At 43.9% G+C, this 27,079-nt stretch overlaps 1 protein-coding gene across 1 annotated transcript in view; it reads right to left on the minus strand.

The window, feature by feature from the left end:
- The window catches only part of STX8 (syntaxin 8), a 265,517-nt gene that overhangs the window by 196,406 nt on the left and 42,032 nt on the right, over positions 1-27,079 (minus strand). Inside the window, exons 5-6 of the mRNA XM_077253556.1 lie at positions 6,214-6,344; positions 1,998-2,090 (exon numbers count right to left, since the gene is read on the minus strand). Coding sequence (XP_077109671.1) covers positions 1,998-2,090; positions 6,214-6,344 — 224 coding nt within the window. The remainder of the gene's footprint in view (positions 1-1,997; positions 2,091-6,213; positions 6,345-27,079) is intronic.

Below are 27,079 nucleotides of genomic sequence, written 5' to 3' on the forward strand. Positions count from 1 at the left end.
CAAAATGTGAAAATTGGGAAATTTTCAAAATTTTTGCCAAATTTCCGTTTTTTTCACAAATAAACTCAGAAATTATCGACCTAAATTTACCACTAACATGAAGCCCAATATGTCACGAAAAAACAATCTCAGAATCGCTAGGATCCGTTGAAGCGTTCCTGAGTTATTACCTCATAAAGGGACACTGGTCAGAATTGCAAAAAACGGCAAGGTCATGAAGGGGTTAATGTGTCTCAGCGTCAAGTACAAAGAATTAAAAAAAGATTTGAAGAGACTGGAGATGTGTTTGACAAGCCAAGGTCTGGCAGACCCCGCAAGACAACTGCTCAGGAGGAACGTTTGTTGGTTAGAAAATCCAAAGCAAGCCCCTCTTCCACTGCAGCAGAGCTCCAACAGGCCTGTTCACCTCAAGTCCCTGTGCCAACTAGAACAGTTTGTAGGATTCTGTCTCAAAATGACCTCCATGGTCGAATCAGTGCCCAGAAGCCAGCACAAAACAAAAAGCAAAATAAAAAACCGTGTGGCATTTGCAAAGTCTAACAACCTGCTAAACAGATGGGACGCTGGAAAAGTGGCAGAAAGTGGAGTTCTTTGATGAATCTTCAGTAGAATTACACTACAGCCGCAAATACTGCAGGAGACCTACTGGAGCCCGTATGGATCCAAAATACACCCAGAAAACAGTTAAATTTGGAGGTGGAAAGATCATGGTACGGGGTTACATTCAGTATGGGGGGGGGGGTGCGAAACATTTGCAAGGTGGAAGGCAATATCAATAGCCTAAAAGATCAAGAAGTATTAGCTACCTCTTATATTCCAAATCATAAAGGGGGTCAAATTCGGCAGCAGGATGGTGCTCCATCTCATACAGCCATCTCTACAACAAAGTTCCTCCAGGCAAAAAAGGTCAAGGTTCTCAAGGACTGGCCAGCCCAGTCACCAGGCATGAACATCATTGAGCATGTTTGGGGTAGGATGAAAGAGGAAGCTTGGAAGACAAAACCAAAGAATCTAGATGAACTCTGGGAGGCATGTAAGACTGCATTCTTTGCTATTCCTGATGACTTCATTAATAAACTGTATGAATCATTGTTGAACCGCATGGATGCAGTCCTTCAAGCTCATGGAAGTCACACAAAATATTAAATATGACTAATAGCACCACAACTTCATTCACCAATGGTATGCAACATATATTTGTATTTTAAGTTAATTATTTGTTTGAATATCACATTACTTTCTGTGGGTGACAAAACTTCTTGCCAAAATCTGACCATTCTGTGTCCATTAACTGTTCAATATTTCTGCATTGATGCCAATTTATTTTCTTAACCTAAAAAACATTTCGGAGGGTTTCAGCTTTCAAAAGAATAATTTATACAACCAATGGATGAATTTAACGTCAGGTTATAAGCTTTTATTAACATAACATGGATAAGCGACATAACTTCTGTCAGGGAGTGTATTCTGGGAGAACAGCTTTCATGTGCTCACTGCTGCCCCCTGTTGAATGGGAAAAGGGGAGCGACAACATCTCTGCTTTAAAGGCAACATGTTTCAGACCTGCATGGTCCTTTGTTAAGGAGCATGCAGGTCTGAAACATGTTGCCCTGAGAGCGCAGTGGATTTTTTTTTCTGCCTTTATAATTTTTGTACTGTTGTGTTCAACCATTTTTTGTGCCTTTTATACTATTAGATGAATAAGGCAATTTTTTCAAGAAGATGTGAGCGCCGGCTATCGTTTTGACTGCTGCTATTACTGGAGTATTTTGCCGTGCTCCTTTTTTACATTTCTGGGTGTCACTTTTGCGGCCTAAGCAACCATCATTGCAAGCGGCAGAGGACGATACTGCCACGGCCTATTACACTATCAGTATCACTAGTGGAAAATGTCCTGTATGACGCAGACAAATGGTCCAGAGTTACAAATAAGGGTAGTACATCGCAAGGTGCGGCCATTTATCTACTGCTATAATCCAAGACACTTAGTCACTCACCATTCTGATCATCCAGCTCATTTCCGATATCATATCCCATCTGCTTTTGGCGGGCGATAATGGATGAGAGGGCGTCCAGGCCGGCGTCTTGTTCTGTGTGCAGAGAGAAGAATGTCCATGTAACATTATGAATAAGAGCTTCTGCTATTAAGGAATCTGAAGGTCTAACCTTTTAGATGCCAGGCATCTAAGGGGTTAACCGGCCTAGATCAAAGCTGGCTTTTAGAGTGGCTATGTGGGTGCAGCTCCTACTTCAAATCCATCCCAATGGTTTACATTTACACAGCTTTTGGGGCGCTTTTTTTTTTTTTTTATTATTTATTTTCAATTTAATTGCATGTTTCTGGGAATATAAAAATAATTTTTGCAACTGGGGTTTTATTAGTTTGTCTTCTACAGCCCATCTACTGCTGCTGCAGAAGGAGTTAACTAAAAAAAAAATCCATAAGTGAGCTCAAACCACTCTCTTTTGTCGCTTTCTGAGCTATTCTCAGCTGATTTATGACCACCGACGACACTACAAGTTGATTGTGAGTCTGTAAAAGCCAAATGGTACAACATTTTTAACAAAACCCAACTGCAAAAATTATTTTTAGCCCTAAATACATAGAATTAAGAAAAAATTTTAAAAAATTATTGTTCCCAACAGTTGACAACCTCTTAAAGACCCAGTGCATGGTGGTAAAGGGTTAAGAGTTTCTTCTCTTTTTCATTAGAAAGTTCAACTGAAAACTGGGGTAATTGCGTTGATCCAGTGATGACCCGATAGTTTGGGGAATCCAGGTGTAAGTGCTGAGTTTCTCAACAGCTCGCCCACAGGTAAAGTGAGGTATTACACGTTCCAATTGAAATTAATACAATTTATAGACGTGCCAAGTCCTCCAGAGAGTATCAGCCTGCACAGAAGAATTCTGAATGCAGCTCTGGATGTGGGTGGAGAATGTTATAACAGACTAAAACAAAAAATACTGCAGTGTTGTATTTTATGCATTTACCTAACATTACTTGCTGATAATGACGGGGCACACGTTTAGAAACCCAGGACAAAAAGGGTTTTGATGGATTGACCAGACAGCAATTTGTTCAGTCTTAATCTGGGACTTCTCCGCGGATCCCAGACACCAAAAAGGCATTGCGGTGTCGGTGTGCAGAGTCCCAGATGTGCACTAATTGCATTTTCTCTGCATTAGAAAACTCTTGGGGTCTTATTTTTCCTTTCCTTTTTTTGTAATTAGTCTTCTAGTACATCACTACATAAAAGCAGGGTTGGCTGCTGCCCTGGGATCGAAAATACAGAAAGAAAAGAGATGTAAAAAAAGGACGAATATAATTTTTGTTAGAAATACCGAAAAAAAAAAAAAAAAATCTGCAAATGCTGTGAATTTCCGAAGTGCAGCATTATTTCTCCTCTCGTCCCCTGGCGCAAGCTATGAATGCGGGACCTCCGGCGGCGAGTCGTGAGACTGGACGGCTAGGGAGATTTTCTTTTGCAGGCTGATTTCTAGGAACGTTTTCTCGCTGCCAGAACATGTAATCTTGTCGATCTGACAGCTTTGTTCTTTTGAAATTGGACCCAGGGAAAACGTTTGCAACAAATTAGGCCTAATTTTCTGTAATGGTATGGTATGAGCGTACTTACACACAGAAAATAGTCTAATAATTGGTGTGGACAGGACTTAGAAAAATAAAGGGCGCTGGTGATCGCTGCTTTGCCCGGCTGAGGCCCATTAGGACGGACGGGTGGTGAGAGCCTGAATTGTTATAGATGTTGGCATAGGCTGGCATTATAAAGGGTATCACACATGGATGCAATCAGCACCACGTGTAATAGGAGGAGGATGCCGAATCCAGACTTCTGCACCGCATCGGGGATAGGAGATCTGCCCGTCACATCTGCCGGGGAAGGAAAGGGAAAACTGGATGTTACAAAGTGGTCACCGCTGCAATCTGAAAGGGGTCGACAGCTCAGTATACTGCCAGGAGCGGCCATTTTCGGTACCGCCGCTCAGCTCCTATTGAAGTGAATGTGATCTGAGCTACAGCACCAGGAACGGAGCTGTGATATTAAAGGGGGTGTCCAGGGAGAGGTCATCAATATCGAAGTCTTGCATGCAGACACCTACCATTCAACAAGCGGAAGTCGAAAAGTGTCTTTTTAGCCACGGTCTGGTTGGTATATGTTACGGCTGCTGTTTTTCAGATGCACAGAATAGTACAGCAGACGCCTTGACTAAAGCCGACCAAACCTGCTGATGTTAGCTTGACCGATCAAATTTGTATGGGGGGCCTACAGACTAAAGATGTCAGGGAGGATAAGGATTCACCCTGAGTATGTATGTATGTATGTACTAGAGTATGTATGGCGGCTTTATGGGAGTCCACGCAATGTACAGGGGCTTTATGGGAGTCCATGTAATGTACGGGGGCTTTATGGGAGTCCATGTAATGTACGGGGGCTTTATGGGAGTCCATGTAATGTACGGGAGCTTTATGGAAGTCCATGTAATGTACGGGGGTTTTATGGGAGTCCACGTAATGTGCGGGGGCTTTATGGGAGTCCATGTAATGTACGGGGGCTTTATGAGAGTCCATGTAATGTACGGGGGCTTTATGGGAGTCCATGTAATGTACGGGAGCTTTATGGGAGTCCATGTAATGTATGGGGGCTTTATGGGAGTCCATGTAATGTATGGGGGCTTTATGGGAGTCCACGTAATGTATGGGGGCTTTATGGGAGTCCATGTAATGTACGGGGGCTTTATGGGAGTCCATGTAATGTACGGGAGCTTTATGGGAGTCCATGTAATGTATGGGGGCTTTATGGGAGTCCATGTAATGTATGGGGGCTTTATGGGAGTCCACGTAATGTACGGGAGCTTTATGGGAGTCCATGTAATGTACGGGAGCTTTATGGGAGTCCATGTAATGTACGGGAGCTTTATGGGAGTCCATGTAATGTACGGGAGCTTTATGGGAGTCCATGTAATGTACGGGAGCTTTATGGGAGTCCATGTAATGTATGGGAGCTTTATGGGAGTCCACGTAATGTACGGGAGCTTTATGGGAGTCCATGTAATGTACGGGAGCTTTATGGGAGTCCATGTAATGTACGGGGGCTTTATGGGAGTCCATGTAATGTATGGGAGCTTTATGGGAGTCCATGTAATGTATGGCGGCTTTATGGGAGTCCATGTAATGTACGGGGGTTTTATGGGAGTCCATGTAATGTACGGGGGCTTTATGGGAGTCCATGTAATGTATGGGAGCTTTATGGGAGTCCATGTAATGTACGGGAGCTTTATGGGAGTCCATGTAATGTACGGGGGTTTTATGGGAGTCCACGTAATGTACGGGGGCTTTATGGGAGTCCATGTAATGTACGGGGGCTTTATGAGAGTCCATGTAATGTACGGGGGCTTTATGGGAGTCCATGTAATATACGGGGGCTTTATGGGAGTCCATGTAATGTACGGGGGCTTTATGGGAGTCCATGTAATGTACGGGGGCTTTATGGGAGTCCATGTAATGTACGGGGGCTTTGTGGGAGTCCATGTAATGTACGGGGGCTTTATGGGAGTCCATGTAATATACGGGGGCTTTATGAGAGTCCATGTAATGTACGGGGGCTTTATGGGAGTCCATGTAATGTACGGGGGCTTTATGGGAGTCCATGTAATGTACGGGGGCTTTGTGGGAGTCCATGTAATGTACGGGGGCTTTGTGGGAGTCCATGTAAGCTGGGTGCACAGGCATGAGATAAAGAGGCTGTGTGTTCTGCACATAGGGAGTAAGGCAATCCCTTTTACACATACATCATCAATTGAGACTGCAAAGACAGGGTCACCTAAAATATTATTAATTAATTATTATTAATTATTATTAATTATTAATTAATAAAATTAATATTATTAGGGTCACCTAAAATATTGCATTTGTTTTACCTGCAGATATTTTTGCAGATCTGCCTGAAATTTACAGAATATACAGATATATTTGCAATTTTTCTTTTCCATCATTGAAGTTAAAAGGAAGGGTTTCCAAGAAATCTGTTTTGTCCCAGATTCGCATGATTACTCTGCAATCTTGTCATATCCTCATCTTGAGTCCTGCGTATCCTGCCCTACGCCTATCAACTTTACCTGGAGGGATCAGCACAAAGAATGTGATGTCACCATATCCATAACTGCACCCGATGTCACGGGCTGGGACAGGTTACCTGCTATCATCCGCTGCTGATGTTGCCTCAGCTCCCCAATCCCAAGACCTCGTGTCTCCTCCGGTTCCTCCAACACCCAGGGATTGTACGGAGAAGATCCAGCAACTCCGCCGCCGGCCATCAGACTCGACCTGGTTAAAGATTAAAAGGAGAAATTGATGCAATCTTAAATTACAACGTAATATATAGCATTGTTCACCAACCAGTGGCTCCCCAGCTCTAGCAAAACTACAACTCCCAGCATGCCCTGACAGCAACTCCAGGTATCAGTGCAAGTCACTTCCGACTTGGAGAGTATCATTTGTTGGCGCGACATCAAAGCTGGATGTCAAGGGTTCCGGCTCATTGATGACCCCTTTTCTATTACTTTTATATATTTTTTATGAATTATTATTATTTGACATTTTCTTCTCCTACAAAACCCCTTTAATGCTCCATTCCCAAATGTCATAACCTAAACTGTTTGGAAAAGTTAGAAGATGCATATTAGGTGCAGCAAAGGGGCATGGAGGAAAGTGATGAGGTCCCCGAGTCTAGTCACTGCAGTATAAGGTGCCATTAGGTGGTGTACAGCGCCATCTACTGATCAGTTTCGGGAAGTACACAAACCTAATGTAAAAATATTCTGGGGCATAGGGCATAAAGTCTTTAAAATAGGGGAACGCATTAAAAAACTGTGCAAAGACACACAGTTGATATAACGTGCATGTAGAGGTGGTATAGACTGCAGGACAGAGATTTACAAAGCTAAAAGCCAGTTCAGAAGGCAAGAAAAATATAAAGGAGGGGTTTATACTTTTTTTCCCTTCTGGATCCAAAAATACTGCATTGGGCATCTTTGCAAAAATTACTATGTGAATCCTGCCTTAAAAGGAGGAATTCCACCATTGTAAGACATAACATAACGTTATTTGATCACTGGGGTCACTGGGGTGGTGTTGTAGATTTCGGACGTCTGGGATGGATGCAGGGAAGAAAGAAAGCATGGGATGGGTTATGACTTGAGGTGTACAGACTTTCCCTTCCAGACTCGCAAGTCTGTTGAGAAATATGCGTCTTTCTCCACAAATGAGCCATTTCTTCTGCAAAAGTTGTTAAAATGTTTCCTGCTCAAGACATGTTTGACTGCAAGCTTAATGAGGGATCAGATTACAGCTGTCTATTGAAGTCTATGGAGGAGGAGAAGGAGGGAATAGCAAAAGTGCTGCTTCCAAATATGTTTAATGATTTCCCAGTGCTCCACTCACAGCTGCACTGCTCAGTACTATTGTATAATGTCCTCCATGCTGTTGCTGCTTTCCATGTTTTATCTCACCCAAGTTCTCCATTCACACAACACTGTTCAGAAATGCTTTTAAATGATCTTCTACAAAGCAGAGGCTTTGAGTGTTTAATTCACTTCAGTGCTGGAATTACAGCTACGCTGCTCAATACTGCTGTATAATGTTCTCCACCTTGCTTTCTGCGTTTTATTTCACTGCTCAATACTGCTGTTCAATGTCCTCCTTCCTGTTGTTTTGTAGTAGTCATCACAACCCAGTGCTTTATTCACAACTACACTACTCCATACTGCTGTTTTGTGCTGGATTTACAGCTACACTTCTCAGTTCTGCTGTTTGATGTCTGTCTTCCATGCTGCTGTTTTGTAGTAGTTAGCACAACACATGGCTGGATTTACAGCTACTGTTAAATAGTGCAGTATAATGTTCTCCACACTGCTTATGCTTCTCAAAAGAAAGGAGAGCACAAATCCTTCATGTTTGAGAGTACTGAGCAAGGCTATCATAAAGTTAGTCTTCACCCACTAGCACAGACACAACTGGAAGTTACACATAGCCTTCAGCTGGGAAAACTGTTTAAAGGTGCAGGATACAAGTCATATTTTGGCCCGAAATAGAGTTATTCCTCACACGCATGACAACTTATCCCGAAAAGTCTCCTGAAATGTAAGGTACCCTTTAAAAAAGGCTCTCCTGCATTCTCCTTTCTAATCTGAAGGTCAGTGCCTGCAGCTACATCCCTCCACAGGGACCTATGAGTCATGATCAGAAAAGAGCAGAGCCATATATACAGAACTAGCCAGACGGCCACACTAAGGATTACTGGAAAGAATATCCTAGCAATGCAGTAAGTAAATATTTTTATTAATCAGCACATGATGAAAATTTTCTGACAATGATCTCATACGCAATTCGGCTGAAAATCTACAGCACATTTTTATTTCCCCTGTATTGTCCACTGCATTTGTAAAAATCTCATTCACTTGCACAGTAATGTAATCCACAGTAAGTTTTTATCTCCCAGGTGATGGATTCACAGCTAAACTGCTTAGTATTGCAGTACAGGAAAGATATATATCTTGGTACCGTGTTAGCCAGTAGATAGAAAAATATTTAGAATTGAGAGTCCTCAGTGGTTGATACCTTTTAATGGCTAAATGAAAAGATGGTAACAAATTGCAAGCTTTCGGGACTACACAGGTCTCTTCATCAGGCATAGACTAAAAGAAATTCTGAAGAATCACATATTTATGCACAACACAGCACAGAAAAAAAAAAAAAAACATGGATAAGACAGGTGGCATGAAGCAGAATTACCATGAGTGATAAACAGTTATGTCCATAAATGTTGGGCCAGTTCTTAGATAAGGATTGTTTTATTGTCCTGATTGGGGTCTCTGTTGTGATGACCCCACATGGTCTGAGGGGCAAGTTCCTTAGTTGATGTAAAAAGACATAAATCCATGCGACACATGCGAGACCTCAACGTCATTACAGGTCATTGTCTCACAAGGCATCACTGGGAACGCGAGCTGCCGGGAGCATCGCAAGCATTGGGAATGCTGCCGGGGACGACGGAAGGTAAGAAGATCATGATTTTTATTTTTTTTTATTATTTTTAACACGAGTTGTGTTGTGTATGCGCTTTTGCAGCGGAAAAATGCAGTGAACACACATACACAACGTGTGCACATAGCCAATTCTGGCAACAACTACCTCGACGGGTCTGTCAAAAAAAACGGACCAAGTGCACCCATTTTTTTTTACAATCTGCACAGGATCCGTCTTTTCAACATTTTGACGGATTGTGACTGACTGTAAAAAACGGAAGTGTGAAAGAGGCCTTACCCGTTACCTCTTTACTCATTCCCTCCTAGACCCTTCACAGTCCGGTATCCGTCCCCTACATTCGACAGAGACTGCACTCATCAATGTGACCAACGACCTTCTGACAGCAAAGTCTAACGATGACCACTCTGCTCATTGTCCTCGACCTTTCTGCAGTTTTTGACACTGTTGACCACCCTCTCCTACTGTCTAGGCTCCAGTCACTAGGCATTAAGGACACTGCTCTCTCCTGGTTCTCTTCCTATCTTTCTCACCGCTCCTTCAGTGTTCTGTTCTCTGGCTCCACTTCATCTCCTCTTCCTCTCACTGTCGGGGTACCTCAGGGCTCAGTCCTTGGCCCCCTTCTCTTCTCCCTCTACACGGCCCCAATTGGACAGACCATCAGCAGATTTGGCTTTCAGTACCATCTTTATGCTGATGACACACAACTATACACGTCATCCCCTGACCTTACCCCCGCTGTACTACAGAACGCCACTGACTGTCCGCAGTCTCTAACATCATGTCCGCTCTCTATCTGAAACTCAACCTCTCCAAAACTGAACTTCTGCTCCCGCCTTCTACTAACTTCCCTAAATCTGACATTTCCCTCTCCGTGGGTGTCACCATAATAACACCCCGGCAGCAGGTGCGCTGTCTGGGTGTTATGTTTGACACTAATCTTTCCTTCACATCCCATATACAATCTCTTGCCCGCTTGTGCCGCTTATACCTAAAGAACATCTCTAGAATCTGCCCTTTTCTCACCATGGAAACAACAAAAACCCTCACTGTCGCCCTGATCCACTCCCGCCTGGACTACTGCAATGCTCTATTAATTGGCCTGCCCGTTACTTGAATTTCCCCTCTCCAGTCTATCCTTAATGCAGCAGCCAGGGTCATCTATCTAGCTAATCGTTAATGAGACGTGTCCGCTCTTCGCCAGTCGTTACACTGGCTGCAAATTCATTATAGGATCCAATTCAAAGTACTTGTTCTCACCCACAAAGCTCTCCACAGTGCAGCACCCCCTTACATCTCCTCCCTCATTTCTGTCTATCGGCCTAGCCGACCGCTGCCCTCTGCTAACGACTTTCGACTAACCTCTGCACTAATCCGTACCTCCCACTCCCGACTCCAAGACTTCTCCCGTGCTGCGCCAATCCTCTGGAATGCTTTACCCCAAGAAATTAGGACCATTCACAATTTGCATAGTTTTAGGCGCTCGCTCAAAATACGTTTGTTCAGAGCGGCCTATCATGTTCACTAATAAAAGTCATTTTATGTGTGTATGTAGCCCATTCACTACTTCCATCTACCCCCCACCCCTTGAAGATGGCTGGACCATCATTGTAAATACATCATTGTAAATACACACCTGTACTTTGTATCTCCCCACCTCATTGTAGATTGTAAGCTCTCAAGAGCAGGGGAGTCTTATTTCGCTTTAATTATTGTATTGTTAACGTTGTTACTTATGAGTGTTGTGTTTGAAACTGTTAAACTGTAAAGCGCTGCGGAACATGTTGGAAATTATTATTATTATTATTATTATTATTAAAACCCATCCTGAGTGATAATATAGGTGAATCTAATGAAAATGTAGAGTCCCTGTGGGTGGACATAAGGGGAGGGGGAAAAGTAATAAATTACTGATAGGGGGTTATAATAAGTCTCCAAAAATAATGGAAGCAGCGGAGAATATCCTGGTAAAGCAAAAAGATCAAGCTGCTACTCAAGGAGAAGTCATTATAATGGAGGACTTCAACTACCCTGAAATAGATTGGGGAACAGAAACCTGCAGTTCCAGCAAAGGTAATCGGTTTTTGACAACTATGAGAGACAATTACCTTTCACAACTGGTTCAGGACCCAACAAGGAGGGGGGCACTGCTAGACCTAATATTAACAAACAGGCCAGACCGCATATCAAATATAAGGGTTGGGGGTCACTTGGGGAAAAGTGATCACAAAATAATAAGTTTTCATGTCTCCTTTAATAAGATGTGTAGTAGAGGGGTTACAAGGACACTAAACTTCAGGAAGGCAAATTTCCAACGGATGAGAGATGATCTTGGTGCAATTAACTGGGACGATATCCTGAGACATAAAAATACACAAAGAAAATGGGAGACGTTTATGAGCATCCTGGATAGGACCTGTGCACAGTATATACCGTATGGGAATAAACATACTACAAATAGGAGGAAACCAATATGGCTAAATAGAGCTGTAAGGGGCGCAATAAGGGACAAAAAGAAAGCATTTAGAGAATTAAAGGAAGTAGGTAATGATGAGGCATTAAATAAATACAGAAAATTAAATAAATTCTGTAAAAAGCAAATCAAGGCAGCAAAGATTGAGACAGAGAGACTCATTGCCAGAAAGAGTAAAAATAACCCCAAAATATTCTTTAACTACGTAAATAGTAAGAAACTAAAAAATGATAGTGTTGGCCCCCTTAAAAATAGTCTGGGTGAAATGGTGGATGAGAATGAGGAAAAAGCCAATATGCTAAATGACTTTTTTTCATCAGTATTTACACAAGAAAATCCCATGGCAGACAATATGATCAGTGATAACAAAAATTCCCCATTAAATGTCACCTGCGTAACCCAGCAGGAAGTACGGCGGCGTCTAAAAATCACTAAAACTGACAAATCTCCGGGCCCGGATGGGATACACCCCCGAGTACTGCAGGAACTAAGTACAGTCATTGATAGACCATTATTTTTAATCTTTAAAGACTCCATAATAACAGGGTCTGTACCACAGGACTGGCGTATAGCAAATGTGGTGCCAATATTCAAAAAAGGGGCAAAAACTGAACTCGGTAATTATAGGCCAGTAAGCTTAACCTCTACTGTGGGTAAAATCCTGGAGGGCTTTCTAAGGGATACTATACTGGAGTATCTGAAGAGGAATAACCTCATGACCCAGTATCAGCACGGGTTTACTAGGGACCGTTCATGTCAGACTAGTTTGATCAGCTTCTATGAAGAGGTAAGTTCCGGACTGGACCAAGGGAACCCAGTAGATGTAGTTTATATGGACTTTTCAAAAGCTTTTGATACGGTGCCACACAAAAGGTTGATACATAAAATGAGAATAATAGGGATAGGGGAAAATATGTGCAAGTGGGTTAAGGGCTGGCTCAGGAATAGGAAACAAAGGGTGGTTATTAATGGAGCACACTCGGACTGGGTCGCAGCTAGCAGTGGGGTACCACAGGTACAGATTCTTTACTGTAAGAGCAGTAAGACTATGGAACTCTCTGCCGTATGATGTTGTAATGAGTGATTCATTACTTAAATTTAAGAGGGGACTGGATACCTTTCTGGAAAAGTATAATGTTACAGGGTATATACACTAGATTCCTTGATAGGGCATTGATCCAGGGAACTAGTCGGATTGCCGTATGTGGGGTCGGGAAGGAATTTTTTTCCCCAATGTGGAGCTTACTCTTTACCACATGGGGTTTTTTTTTTGCCTTCCTCTGGATCAACATGTTAGGGCATGTTAGGTTAGGCTATGGGCTGAACTAGATGGACTTAAAGTCTTCCTTCAACCTTAAAAACTATGTTACTATGTTACACTGCTCGGTACTGTTTTATAACGTAATGAATGCTACTGCTTCTTGTGTTTTATCTCACTTCATAGCTGGATTGCTACCTGGCGTGTATATAGGTAAGGTGGCAGCCACGTGGTTACATGTCGTGCGTCATTAGCATATAAGTTATGCTTATACTATTACACCAGGTGAGCTCTCCTGCACCCTTAAAGGGACAGTGATATTGATAACCTAACCTTACCTGACTGACCAGTTGTTATCAGGCCTTGCAGCGGTCATAAGTATACTGAGCTGTATCGAACTTCCTAAAAAGGGGCTTGGGTAGAATCTACACATTACTGATTACGGTCCATGAAGCTTAAACCATCAGCCGCTATCCTAACAATGGGCATTGTATTATCCTCTACTGAATCACTTTCAACTCCGACTCATTAAAAAAAATTAGTGACAATTGTCGCCTTTTATTGGTCGCCTCTTTTATACAGATGCAGAGACACCGCCCGATTATCTCTGCAGGAAAGTGTAATCTCCCTGACATGTTTGGTAAGCAGAACTTCCTCTGTGTCCTGTGAGCGGACTTTTTTTTTATTTTTTTCTTTACTGGTGTGAAGATTAAAGATTATCCAATTAGCCACCCACTGCCGGCGCTCACTTAATCGCCTAAACCCCTGAAATCATGGCTGTGCGCTGGACCGTGCACATTGCTTCTGATTACACTAGCAGATTTAACTAATTATCACACTTGTTAAGAAGGATGGCGCTGTACAGGAGCGGGGGGGGATACATCGCGGGTCTATACAGTGCGCAGCTGAGACAGAGGCATTGTGGGACCCGAATTGTATGTTGCACTCTGAGCCCAATGTACCCTATACAAGAAAGGCAGCAGCAGCCGAACACACATCAGCGCAAACTAGACATCAGTACAGCAGGTCTCGTGGGATATTGCCGGTATATGACAGGTCTTGTCGGTTGTTCCCCATATACGGCAGGTCTTGTCGGGTGTTTCCCGTATACGGCAGGCCCTGTGGGGTATCAGGTCTCCAGCAGAATTTGTGAAGTCAAATTATTGATAAATGTACTGTTATGATAAAAAAGGTTTCAGGACACCAAGCAACGGAGCTATGAGAGAAAGGCGTCAGGAGACGCAGAGCATCGCAGCTATGATAGAAAGGTTTCAGGACACCGAGCATCACAGCTATGATAGAAAGGCTTCAGGAGACGCAGAGCATTGCAGATATGATACAAATGTCTTAGGACACACAGAGCATCGCAGCAAGCACCAGGTCAGAGTGCCTATAACAACCACTGCCTTCAGTAGGCATGGGACCATCCAAATTGGACCATGGAGTAGTGGAAGAAGACATCCTGGTCTGATGAATCAGGTTTCTCATAATGTGGACAGCGAGGGCTGTGTGCATCACTTCCCTGGGGAGGAGATGGCACCAGGATGTGGTATGGGAAGAAGACAAGCGGTGGAGGCAGAGTTATCGGGCAATGTTCTGCTGGAAAGCTTCTGTCCTGGCATCATGTGGATGTGACATGTACCCAGGGGTGGATTAAAGGTAGCCAGGGCCCCCCCGGTCATGTGACGGGGGTCATGTGATACCTGAACCAGATTATTCCAGAAAAATGGCCGGGCCCTACTCTACTGTAACCTATTAAATATTTGTTAAAATATGCAATACAGTTTAGGTATATTTTGTTTTATTTTTCAATTTTTAAAATGACCAATATCACATACAAGGAACAAATACCACCGCACCATGACCAGACCACAAATTACAACCACAATGATCGAATAATATCATATACAAGGAACAAATACCACTGCACCATGTCAAGACCACATATTACCACCACTTGGTGACCAAATAGCACATACAAGGGACAAATACCACAACACCATTTCCAGACCACATATTTCCACCACATAGCGACTGAATACTACAATACTTAACAGTAATAAAAAAAACCCACAATACTATCACCATAAGTGCCTGTATTCACAGGAGATCTGTACTTAGTATGCAGTGTCTGTGTAGAGGTAATACAGAGATCACTGGTGGTATTATACACAGGAGCTCTGTATATAATGTATAGGTAATACAGTGATCACTGGTGACATTAAACACAGGACCGGTGTATATAGTATACAGTGTATAGTGTCAGTGTATAGGTAACACACTGACTCACCAGTGACGTCTCTAGGTGAAGTCCTTCATCTTTCATCCAGCACAGACCGCCATCATTTCTTCCAGCCAGGACTTGTTTCTGCAGGAAATAACACAGCTATCTCGAGCTATGCTTGCAGAACACATTACTTAATTTTTCACAACTTCTACATTACACCACATGAAGAAAAAAAGGCGACATAGTGTCACTCTGCTCAGTAACAGGACCGCCCCCCATTTAAAACAGTATACTTAAAAAATAAAATAAATACATCACTGCAGTAATAATATCCCTTAATTAGCCCCTATGGTAATATTATTCCCAATCCTGGCCCCGTGTATCTCATTCCTGGCTCCTGCAATATGTTCTCGCATCCTGCCCTCATGAGTATCCATTCTACCCCATATGATTTCCCCATCCTGCCCCATCCATCTCCATCCTGCCCCGTGTCTCCAATCATGCCACTTATCTACATTCTGCCCATGCCTCCAGTCCCGCCCCCAGTGTGTCCAGCAATCTGCCCCAGTGTGTCCAGCAATCTGCCCCAGTAATGTCCAGCATATTGCCCCAGTGTGTCCAGCATTGCCCCCAGTGTGTTCAACAATCTGCCCCAGTATGTCCAGCATATTGCCCCAGAGTGTCCAGCATTGCCCCCAGTGTGTCCAGCATATTACCCCCAGGTTGTCCAGCAATCTGCCCCAGTGTGTCCAGCATATTACCCCCAGTGTGTCCAGTAATTTGCCCCAGAGTGTCCAATTGTCCAGCATTGCCCCCAGTGTGTCCAGCATTGCCCCCAGTGTGTCCAGCAATCATCTGCCCCAGTGAGTCCTCCAGCATTGCCCCCATTGTGTCCAGCAATCTGCCCCAGTGTCTCCAGCAATCATCTGCCCCAGTGTGTCCTCCAGCATTGCCCTGCTATGAGCTGGTGGTTTAGGAGCAACATGGGACGTGCTCTGGAGGAGGTGGTACCTGTACTGACCGCAGTTCCTGAGCTTAACACAACACTAGAAGTAGCCGTGGGATGTTCCTGTCACTCCCTAGACACCTCGTCACAGCCGGAGGACTAACTACCCCTAAAGATAGAAACAGGAAAGCTATCTTGCCTCAGAGAAAATCCCCAAAGGATAGGACAGCCCCCCACAAATATTGACTGTGAGTGGAGAGGGAAATGACATACGCAGAATGAAACCAGGATGTAGCAAAGGAGGCCAGTCTAACTAGATAAATAGAACAGGAAAGAATACTGTGCGGTCAGTATTAAAAACTAGAAAAATCCACCACAGAGTTTACAAAAATCTCCACACCTGACTAAAGGTGTGGAGGGTAAATCTGCTTCCCAGAGCTTCCAGCTTAACTGAATAAATCCATACTGACAAGCTGGACTAGAAAAAACATAGAAAGTGCAGAAAGATTAAGTCCACAACAAGTGGACTGCAAAAGAACAAAGCAAGGACTTATCTTTGCTGAACTGGTCAGAATATCAGGGAAATCCAAGCAGAGATGTGAATCCAACCAGGAACCATTGACAACTGGCACAGGCTGAAGGGTAGAACCAGGCTAAATAGTCGAGCCAGAAAGACAATCAGTGGAAGCAGCTGCTGACTACTAAATCCAAGGAGCAGCAGTACCACTTAAAACCACCGGAGGGAGCCCAAGAGCAGAACTCGCAAAAATGCCACTTACAACCACCGGAGGGAGCCCAAGAGCGGAATTCACAACATTGCCCCCAGTGTGTCCAGCAATCTGCCCGTGTCTCCAGCATTGCCCCAGTTTGTCCAGCAATCATCTGCCCCAGTGTCTCTCCAGCAATGCCCCAGTGTCTCTCCAGTAATGCCCCAGTGTCTCTCCAGCATTGCCCCAGTGTCTCTCCAGCATTGCCCCAGTGTCTCTCCAGCATTGCCCCAGTGTCTCTCCAGCATTGCCCCAGTGTCTCTCCAGCATTGCCCCAGTGTCTCTCCAGCATTGCCCCAGTGTCTCTCCAGCATTGCCCCAGTGTCTCTCCAGCATTGCCCCAGTGTCTCTATAGCATTGCCCCAGTGTCTCTATAGCATTGCCCCAGTGTCTCTCCAGCATTGCCCCAGTGTCTCTCCAGCATTGCCCCAGTGTCTCTCCAGCATTGCCCCAGTGTCTCTCCAGCATTGCCCCCAGTGTCTCTCCAGCATTGCCCCCAGTGTCTCTCCAGCATTGCCCCCAGTGTGTCCTCCGGCTCCAGCATATTGCCCCCAGTCAGACAGTGTCACTGACTGTCCAGCATTCTGGCCCGCACGGATTGCCGTTAGGTTATCAAAAAAAAAAAGAAAAAAACAAACCGAGTTCTCCTCACCTGACCAGCGCTCCAGGCAGCGAGCTCCCTCCAGCAGCGCGCACTCGCAGGCGACTGGCAACGACGTCAGACGCCGGCGACGTGTGCGCTGCACCTGCGGCCGACTTCAGCTGCCAGCCTCCAATTGGCTGGTGGCTGTTGTTAACTATTGACGTGCGGGCGCAGGCCCGCACGTCAATAGGAAACCGCCACAGCGCCGGTAGGGGCCCGGTGAGCAGATGAGACGGATGATACATAAATGATACGCCAGTCTGACAGGGGCACGTGCAATAATGCCCTGATGGCGGCGGCCAATCTGTGCGGTAGCCCAGGGCCCCCCCACACCACTGGGCCCTGGGCTACCGCCCATATTGACCCTCTTATAATCCGCCCCTGCATGTACCGCCTATCTTACCACTGTACAGTGCCGCCATCTTGGCAGCCAAATTCCTGAATGGCAGTGCCTCTTTCATCAGGATAATGGTCTGTGAAAAAACGATCTGAGGAACGTCCGAGAGAGGTGAAGGCAACGAATTGTCTCCAAACTCCCCAGATCTCAGTCCCATAGATCACATGTGGGATGTGCCGAAAAAACAAGTCTTGATACTTGATCTGAACTCTACAATCTCTGATTTCCTATGGTATCTGGCAACAGATCCTATAAAATGCTCGTTATGGCCTCCATGGACCGGACTTGCTTTTCCAGGACATCTCACAGATGATCGGTCTGAGATCTGGAAATTTGGAGACAAGTTGTCACTTTCATCTTCTCAGGTTCCTCAGACCATTCCTGATCGACCAATATCCACCTGACCTGACTAAGGCAATGCCATTAGGAAGTCTCACTGCTGTGAAGGTGGGCACTGTACAATGATTAGGTAGGTGTCACATGCACATAACGCCATGACTCGGAAACAAGAATTAGGAACACCTTTAATAAAAAAGAAAAAAAACAATACAACAGCGGAGAAGCCTTTTGGGGATAATAACTCACATGGATAGAAGTCTCCTTGTGTTCTTGCAGATTAAGTAGTAACCAGAGCAATATTCTACCTGGTTATTTTGTGACATTTCCATCAGAAAATTACTATTTTGACTCCCGCAGACCAGGAGATGTGTCCACAGTCTGAAAGGGAGTCAGTGAGTTATGACTAAATATAAACTCTGATTAATTTCCCAAATTTCTTCAGAAGAGAAGATGTGGCTGTTGGGACCCGAAATGTCATATGATCAGCGGAGCAGTAAGCGTAACAGAGATCGTCACATGGAGGTAGGAGGGGGACGGAAACTGTCAGCTCAGGGAACAGGGGCTGACGGACACGGTGTGAAGGGCCGGAACAGGAGTCAGAATGTTCCAGCTCTTAAATAAGAAGAAAGGGCCGATTCATCGCTCTGGTACCTCTGCCCCTGTGCCCTATTCAAACTGCCAGTCGTAATGGCTTAAATTGGACGGTCAAATGGTCGTTCCATGCTGTGTACGGCCAGACAACGGCGTGGAAATATACACAGGAGAAATAAGGGTTTACAACACAAAAAGTCCAGAATAAGTGCTATCTACCTACCCAGAAGCACACAACATATACACATATATGCAATAAATACACTCATACATATATTGTGTATCCAATACACACATACACATTGAATACAAATATATATATATATATATATACACACATACACACACATATATATTTACACTCAGTATATACACAAGTGCGTATATATATATATATATATATATATATATATATATATATATATATATATATATACATATATATATATATATATACATATACACACACGAACACACACACATTTGTGTATGTACGGTGTGTAAAAATCGCGAGATTTGAGAGGCAGAGAAGGGCGAGCCGGACGGGTGAAAGAAGGAGCGGCTTCACTTCCATCCTCCGGAGACTTGAGTAGCAGAGAAGGGTGGGCCAGACCGGTCAAAGAAGGAGGTAATAGGATACAAGGGTGGGCTTGATTCGCTTACACCTTCCCGGTGAGGAACCTCGTCAGGACTGCTCCCTGCACCATATGCAGCGACCGCAGAGCTCCACACACGCCATATAAGATGATACCCGGCGTATAAGTTGACCCCCCCGACTTATACGGCGAGAATATCCCAAACTCCATTTTATATGGAAAAGTTGGGGTTGTCTTATATGCCCAGTCGTCTTATACGCCGGAAAATACGGTATGTATTAAAATATATACAGTATATATATATATATATATATACACTACAGACCAAAAATTTGGACACACCTTCTCATTTAAAGATTTTTCTGTATTTTCATGACTATGAAAATTGTAAATTCGCACTGAAGGCATCAAAACTATGAATTAACACATGTGGAATTATATACTTAACAAAAAAGTGTGAAACAACTGAAATTATGTCTTATATTTCAGGTTCTTCAAAGTAGCCACCTTTTGCTTTGATGACTGGTTTGCACACTCTTGGCATTCTCTTGATGAGCTTCAAGAGGTGGTCACTGGGAATGGTCTTCCAACAATCTTGAAGGAGTTCCCAGAGATGCTTAGCACTTGTTGGCCCTTTTGCCTTCACTCTGTGGTCCAGCTCACCCCAAGCCATCTCGATTGGGTTCAGGTCTGGTGACTGGAGACCAGGTCATCTGGATTAGCACCCCATCACTCTCCTTCTTGGTCAAATAGCCCTTACACAGCCTGGAGGTGTGTTTAGTGTTCATTGTCCTGTTGAAAAATTAATGATGGCCCAGCTAAACGCAAACCGGATGGAATAGCATGCCGCTTCAAGATGCTGTGGTAGCCATGCTGGTTCAGTATGCCTTCAATTTTGAATAAATCCCCAACAGTGTCACCAGCAAAGCCCCCCCACACCATCATACCTCCTCCTCCATGCTTCACGGTGGGAACCAGGCATGTAGAGTCCATCCGTTCACCTTTTCTGCGTCGCACAAAGACACGGTGGTTGGAACCAAAGATCTCAAATTTGGACTCATCAGACCAAAGCACAGATTTCCACTGGTCTAATGTCCATTCCTTGGGTTCGTTAGCCAAAACAAGTCTCTTCTGTTTGTTGCCTGTCCTTAGCAGTGGTTTCCTAGCAGCTATTTTGCCATGAAGGCCTGCTGCACAAAGTCTCCTCTTAACAGTTGTTCTAAAGATGTGTCTGCTGCTAGAACTCTGTGTGGCATTGACCTGGTCTCTAATCTGAGCTGCTGTTAACCTGCGACTTTTGAGGCCGGTGACTCGGATAAACTTATCCTCAGAAGCAGAGGTGACTCTTGGTGTTCCTTTCCTGGGGCGGTCCTCATGTGAGCCAGTTTCTTTGTAGCGCTTGATGGTTTTTGCAACTGCACTTGGGGACACTTTCAAAGTTTTCCCAATTTTTCGGACTGACTGACCGTCATTTCTTAAAGTAATGATGGCCACTCGTTTTTCTTTACTTAGCTGCTTTTTTCTTGCCATAATACAAATTCTAACAGTCTATTCAGTAGGACTATCAGCTGTGCATCCACCAGACTTCTGCACAACACAACTGATGGTCCCAACCCCATTTATAAGGCAAGAAATTCCACTTATTAAACCTGACAGGGCACACCTGTGAAGTGAAAACCCATTTCGGGTGACCCAACTCTTAAAGCTCATCAAGAGAATGCCAAGGGTGTTGCAAAGCAGTCATCAAAGCAAAAGGTGGCTACTTTGAAGAACCTAGAATATAAGACATATTTTCAGTTGTTTCACACTTTTTTGTTAAGTATATAATTCCACATGTGTTAATTCATAGTTTTGATGCTTTTAGTGTAAATTTACAATATTCATAGCCATGAAAATACAGGAAAATCTTTAAAAGAGAAGGTGTGATCAAACTTTTGCTCTGTACTGTATGTACATATATATATATATACATACATACATACATACACACACATACATATTCTCTGCCTTTCTCAAGCAGTGGACAAATATCAAGTGAACATTTAAATAGTGTTTCCACAGTATAAAATCCATCAATTATGTAAAACAGTGTTAATTAATACATCAGGTGCTCATATCAGCACATTCACCCAGTTGAAATACATCTGTTTTTAAAGTGCAGCAGTGTAATAAAGTACCAATGAGCTCATATAAAGAAAGATACCATATTCATATAGGGGTACTGAAAATAGTCACATTACAGAAAAAAAATCTTACTGTACATACTGACCACTACGCCACCAACGGAAAGATGAGCAGGATCTGGGGGAGAAACAGCGATGTCACCACGCCCATATGACCAGACCAGCGTGAGTGACAGCCCAAAACGGCGACTTTACAAAGGTATTTCGGCAGCATAGGTGGGGAATAAAGGCACAAAAAATACACTAATGTAAAGCACAGCTCTGCCCCTATTTAACGCTATTTTTATCTCATCTTGAAAAAACGGGGTGACAGGTTCCCTTTAAAGACATCACCGTCAACCACGCTGCATTCAGCTTATTCACTGCCGCGCTGAGCATGTCTGTGACGTCTCCTCGGAACCAACCAATTGGTACAGTGTGCGTGAGCACGCACAGTGTTCAGCTTCCATGGCCCCCATTTTGCTTAAGGGCAAGTTTGCCCACAACATTCTGGTTCACAATACATGCACACTGAGGCTTAAATATAAATCAATTAGACCACGTAGGTCATATTAAGAGTGCAACTAGCCCTTAAGAGTGCAGGATAGGAAGTTATGGATGGATTACATCCACACTCCCTCCGCATCTCCCAGCAGCCTTGTGCACAGTATAATCCTATTAACAAAAGACTCCAAAGCAAGTATATGATTATGAAATTGTTTTCTTTGCATTATTTGAGGTGTGAAAGCACTGTTTTTATTTTTTTTTTTTTTTTTGATCATTTCTCCTTTTCAGAAACAAAAAATACAAAATTTATTGCTTGGAAATTCAGAGACAGGTTGTCAGAAGTTTACAGAATAATGAAGAATTTTACATTTTACTCAAAGATATACCGTACCTATAAGGAGAAAAATCAGACAAACTGAACATTTTGCAGTGGTCTCTTCATTTTTGCCAGAGCTGTGTGTATGTGTGTGTGTGTATATTTATATTATTATTTATTATTATAGCGGCATTTATTCCATGGCACTTTACATGTGAGGAGGGGTGTACATAATAAAAACAGGTACAATAATCTTAACCCCTTAGTGACAGAGCCAATTTGGTACTTAATGACAGAGCCAATTTTTACAATTCTGACCACTGTCACTTTATGAGGTTATAACTCTGGAACGCTTTAACGGATCCCACTGATTCTGAGACTGTTTTTTCGTGACATATTGTACTTCATGTTAGTTGTAACAATTCTTCGATATTACTTGAGATTATTTATGAAAAAAATGGAAATATGGCGAAAATTTTTAAAATTTAGCAATTTTCAAACTTTGTATTTTTATGCCCTTAAAACAGAGAGATATGTCACACAAAATAGTTAATAAATAACATTTCCCACATGTCTACTTTACATCAGCACAATTTTGTAAACAAAAATTTTTTTTTTGGTACGGAGTTATAACGGTTAAAAGTTGACCAGCAATTTCTCATTTTTACAACACCATTTTTTTTTAGGGACCACATCACATTTGAAGTCATTTTGAGCGGTCTATATGATAGAAAATAACCAAGTGTAACACCGTTCTAAAAACTGCACCCCTCAAGGTGCTCTAAACCACATTCAAGAAGTTTATTAACCCTTTACGTGCTTCACAGGAACTGAAACAATGTGGAAGGAAAAAATGAACATTTAACTTTTTTTTGCAAACATTTTACTTCAGAACCATTTTTTTTTATTTTCACAAGTGTAAAAACAGAAATTTAACCATAAATTTTGTTGTGCAATTTCTCCTGAATACGCCGATGCCGATACCCCATATGTGGGGATAAACCACTGTTTGGGCGCACCGCAGAGCTTGGAAGAGAAGGAGTGCCGTTTGACTTTTTCAATGCAGAATTGGCTGGAATTGAGATCGGACGCCATGTCGCGTTTGGAGAGCCCCTGATGTGCCTAAACAGTGGAAACCCCCCACAAGTGACACCATTTTGGAAACTAGACCCCTTAAGGAACTTAATTAGATGTGTGGTGAGCATTTTAAACCCCCAGGTGCTTCACAGAAGTTTATAACGTAGAGACGTGAAAATAAAAAAAATCACATTTTTTCTACAAAAATGATCTTTTTTCTCCAAAATTTTTATTTTGACAAGGGTAACAGGAGAAATTAGACCACAAAAGTTGTTGTGCAATTTCTCCTGAGTACGTCGATACCCCATATGTGGGGGTAAACCACTGTTTGGGCGCACTGCAGAGCTTGGAAAAGAAGGTGTGCCGTTTTACTTTTTCAATGTAGAATTGGCTGGAATTGAGATCGGACACCATGTCGCGTTTGGAGAGCCCCTGATGTGCCTAAACAGTAGAAACCCCCCAGAAGTGACCCCATTTTGGAAACTAGACCCCTTAAGGAACTTATCTAGATGTGTGGTGAGCACTTTAAATCCCCAAGTGCTTCACAAAAATTTATAACGTAGAGCCGTGAAAATAAAAAATCCTTTTTTTACCTAAAACATGATCTTTTAGCCTGCAATTTTTTATTTTCTCAAGGGTAACAGGAGACATTGGACCCCAAAATCTGTTGACCAGTTTGTCCTGAGTACGCTGATACCCCATATGTGGGGGGGGGGGCACTGTTTGGGCACCCATCAGGGCTCGGAAGGGAAGGAGCGCCACTTGGAATGCAGACTTTGATGGGATGGTCTGCGGGCGTCATGTTGCATTTGCAGAGCTCCTGACGTACCTAAACAGTAGAAACCCCCCACAAGTGACCCCATTTTGGAAATAGACCCCCCAAAGAGCTTATCTAGCTGTGTGGTGAGCACTATGAACCCCCAACTGCTTCACAGAAGTTTATAATAGAGAATAGTAGAGCCATGAAGATAAAAAAAATCATATTTTTTCCACAAAAATGATCTTTTCACCCCCAAATTTTTACTTTCATAAGGGTAACAGGAGAAATTGGACCCCAAATTTATTGTGCAATTTATACTGAGTAGGCTGATACCCCATATGTGGGGGTAAACCACTGTTTGGGCGCACGGCAGAGCTCAGAAGGGACGGAGCACCATTTGACTTTTTGAGCGCAAAATTGGCTGTGGCGTTTAGAGACCCCCTGATGTACCTAAACATTGGAAACCCCCCAATTCTAACTCCAACCCTAACCCCAACACACCCCTAACCCTAATCCCAACCCGATCCATAATCCTAATCACAACCCTAACCCCCAAAACACCCCTAACCCTAATCCCAAAGCTAACCATAACCCTAATCAAAACCCTAAACCCAACACACCCCTAATCCTAATCTCAACCCTAACCTCAAAACCTAACCCTAATCCCAATACACCCCTAACCCTAATCCCAACCCTAACCTTAACCCTAATCCCAAACCTAACCCTAATCCCAAATGTAACCCTAATACCAACCCTAATCCAAACCCTAATCCCAACTCTAACCCTAACTTTAGCCTGAACCCTAACTTTAGCCCTAAACCTAGCCCCAACCCTAACTTTAGCCCCAACCCTAACCCTAGCTCTAACCCTAGCCCTAACCCAAGCCCTAACCCTAAGGCTATGTGCACACATTGTGGATTTTGCTGCGTTTCCGCAGCTGCGGGTACGCAGCAGCTTCCCATGAGTTTACAGTACAATGTAAACTTATGGGAAACATAAAATGCTGTGCCCATGCTGCGGAAAAAAACGCACGGAAATGCAGCGGTTTACATTCCGCAGCATGTCAATTCTTTCTGCGGATTCCGCAGCGGTTTTACACCTGCTCCATAATAGAAAATCGCAGGTGTAAAACCGCAGGGGAATCCGCACAAAAACCACGGTACATCCGCGATAAATCTGCAGGAAAAACGCAGCGTTTTGGCCCTGCGGATTTATCAGATCAGCTGCGTAAAAATCCGCAGAGAACCATTCTACGTGTGCACATATCCTACCCCTACCCCTAATTGGAAAATAGAAATACATACATTTTTTTTATTTTATTATTTTTTCCTTACTAAGGGGGTGATAAAGGGGGGGTTATTTACTATTTTTTTATTTTGATCACTGTGATAGGATCTCACAGTGACCAAAATAAAACAAGAGGAAGAATCCTCCTCTGCCGGCCAGCAGATCATGGCGGGCGCACTGCGCATGCGCTCGCCATTTTCTTACCGGAGCAAGAAGCCGGCGGCCAGCAGAAGAAGCAGGAAGACCCAGGGACACCGGTAAGTATTACAGGGTCCCCGAATCCCCCTATTTCTCTGTCCTCTGATGTGTGATCACATCAGAGGACAGAGAATGACATTGCTTTTTTTTTTTTTTTTTTTGCGGTCGCCGGTAAACAGTTAATTACCGGCGATCGCAAAACAGGGGTCGGTAAAAACCGACCCCGATCATGTTCTTTGGGGTCTCTGCTACCCCCGGCAGCCAAGATCCCAAAGATCTTCCAGGTGCCGGCGCACTGCGCAAGCGCCCGCCATTTTTTGGCCGGAAGAAGATGGCGGCGCCCATCGGGAGCCACGAGGAGCACTGGGGGAGACAGGTAAGTATCGGGGGGCGATCGGGGACCCCATTTCTCTGTCCTCCGATGTGCGATCACATCGGAGGACAGAGAAATTAAATGGCACATCGCGTTTTTTTTTTTGTTGCGACCGCCGGTAAACGGTTAATTACCGGTGATCGCAACTCGGGGGTTGGTAAAACCCCCCTGAATCATGTTCTCTGGGGTCTCGGCTACCCCCGGCAACCGAGACCCCAGAGAAAATCTGACTGTGGGGGGCGCTATTCACTTTTTCCACAGCGCCGTTAATTAACGGCGCTGTGGTTTAAGTACCCTTAACTGCCGCCGTTAAAAGGCGTATCGGCGGTTGTTATGGGGTTAAACAATACAAGTCACAACTGGTACAGGAGGAGAGAGGACCCTGCCCGCGAGGGCTCACAATCTACAAGGGATGGGTGAGTATACAGTAGGTGAGGGTAGAGTTGGTCGTGCAGTGGTTTGGTAGATCAGTGGTTACTGCAGGTTGCAGGCTTGTCGGAAGAGGTGGGTCTTCAGGCTCTTTTTGAAGGTTTCGATGGTAGGCGAGAGTCTAATATGTTGTGGTAGAGAGTTCCAGAGTAGGGGTGATGTGCAAGAGAAAGCTTGTATGCGATTGTGGGAAGAGGCGATGAGAGGGGAGTAGAGAAGGAGATCTTGTGAGGATTTGAGGTTGCATGCAGGAAAGTACCGGGAGACGTGGTCACAGACGTATGGAGGAGACAGGTTGTAGATGGTTTTGTATGTCATGGTTTTGTACTGGAGTCTCTGGGCAATGGGAAGCCAGTGAAGGGATTGACAGGGGGGAGAGGCCGGGGAAAAGCGGGGGGGACATGTGGATAAGTCGGGCAGCAGAGTTTAGAATAGATTGGAGGGGTGCGAGAGTGTTAGAGGGAAGGCCACAGAGCAGGAGGTTGCAGTAGTCAAGGCGAGAGATGATGAGGGCATGGACTAGGGTTTCTGCAGATTCTTGATTTAGGAATGTACGGATCCGTGAAATATTTTTGAGTTGAAGGCGGCAGGAAGCGGAAAGGGCTTGGATAAGCGGTTTGAAGGAGAGATCAGTGTCAAGGATTACCCCGAGGCAGCGAGCTTGTGGGACT

This window comes from Ranitomeya variabilis, chromosome 4 (assembly GCF_051348905.1).
Source record: "Ranitomeya variabilis isolate aRanVar5 chromosome 4, aRanVar5.hap1, whole genome shotgun sequence".
Lineage (NCBI taxonomy): Eukaryota > Metazoa > Chordata > Amphibia > Anura > Dendrobatidae > Ranitomeya > Ranitomeya variabilis.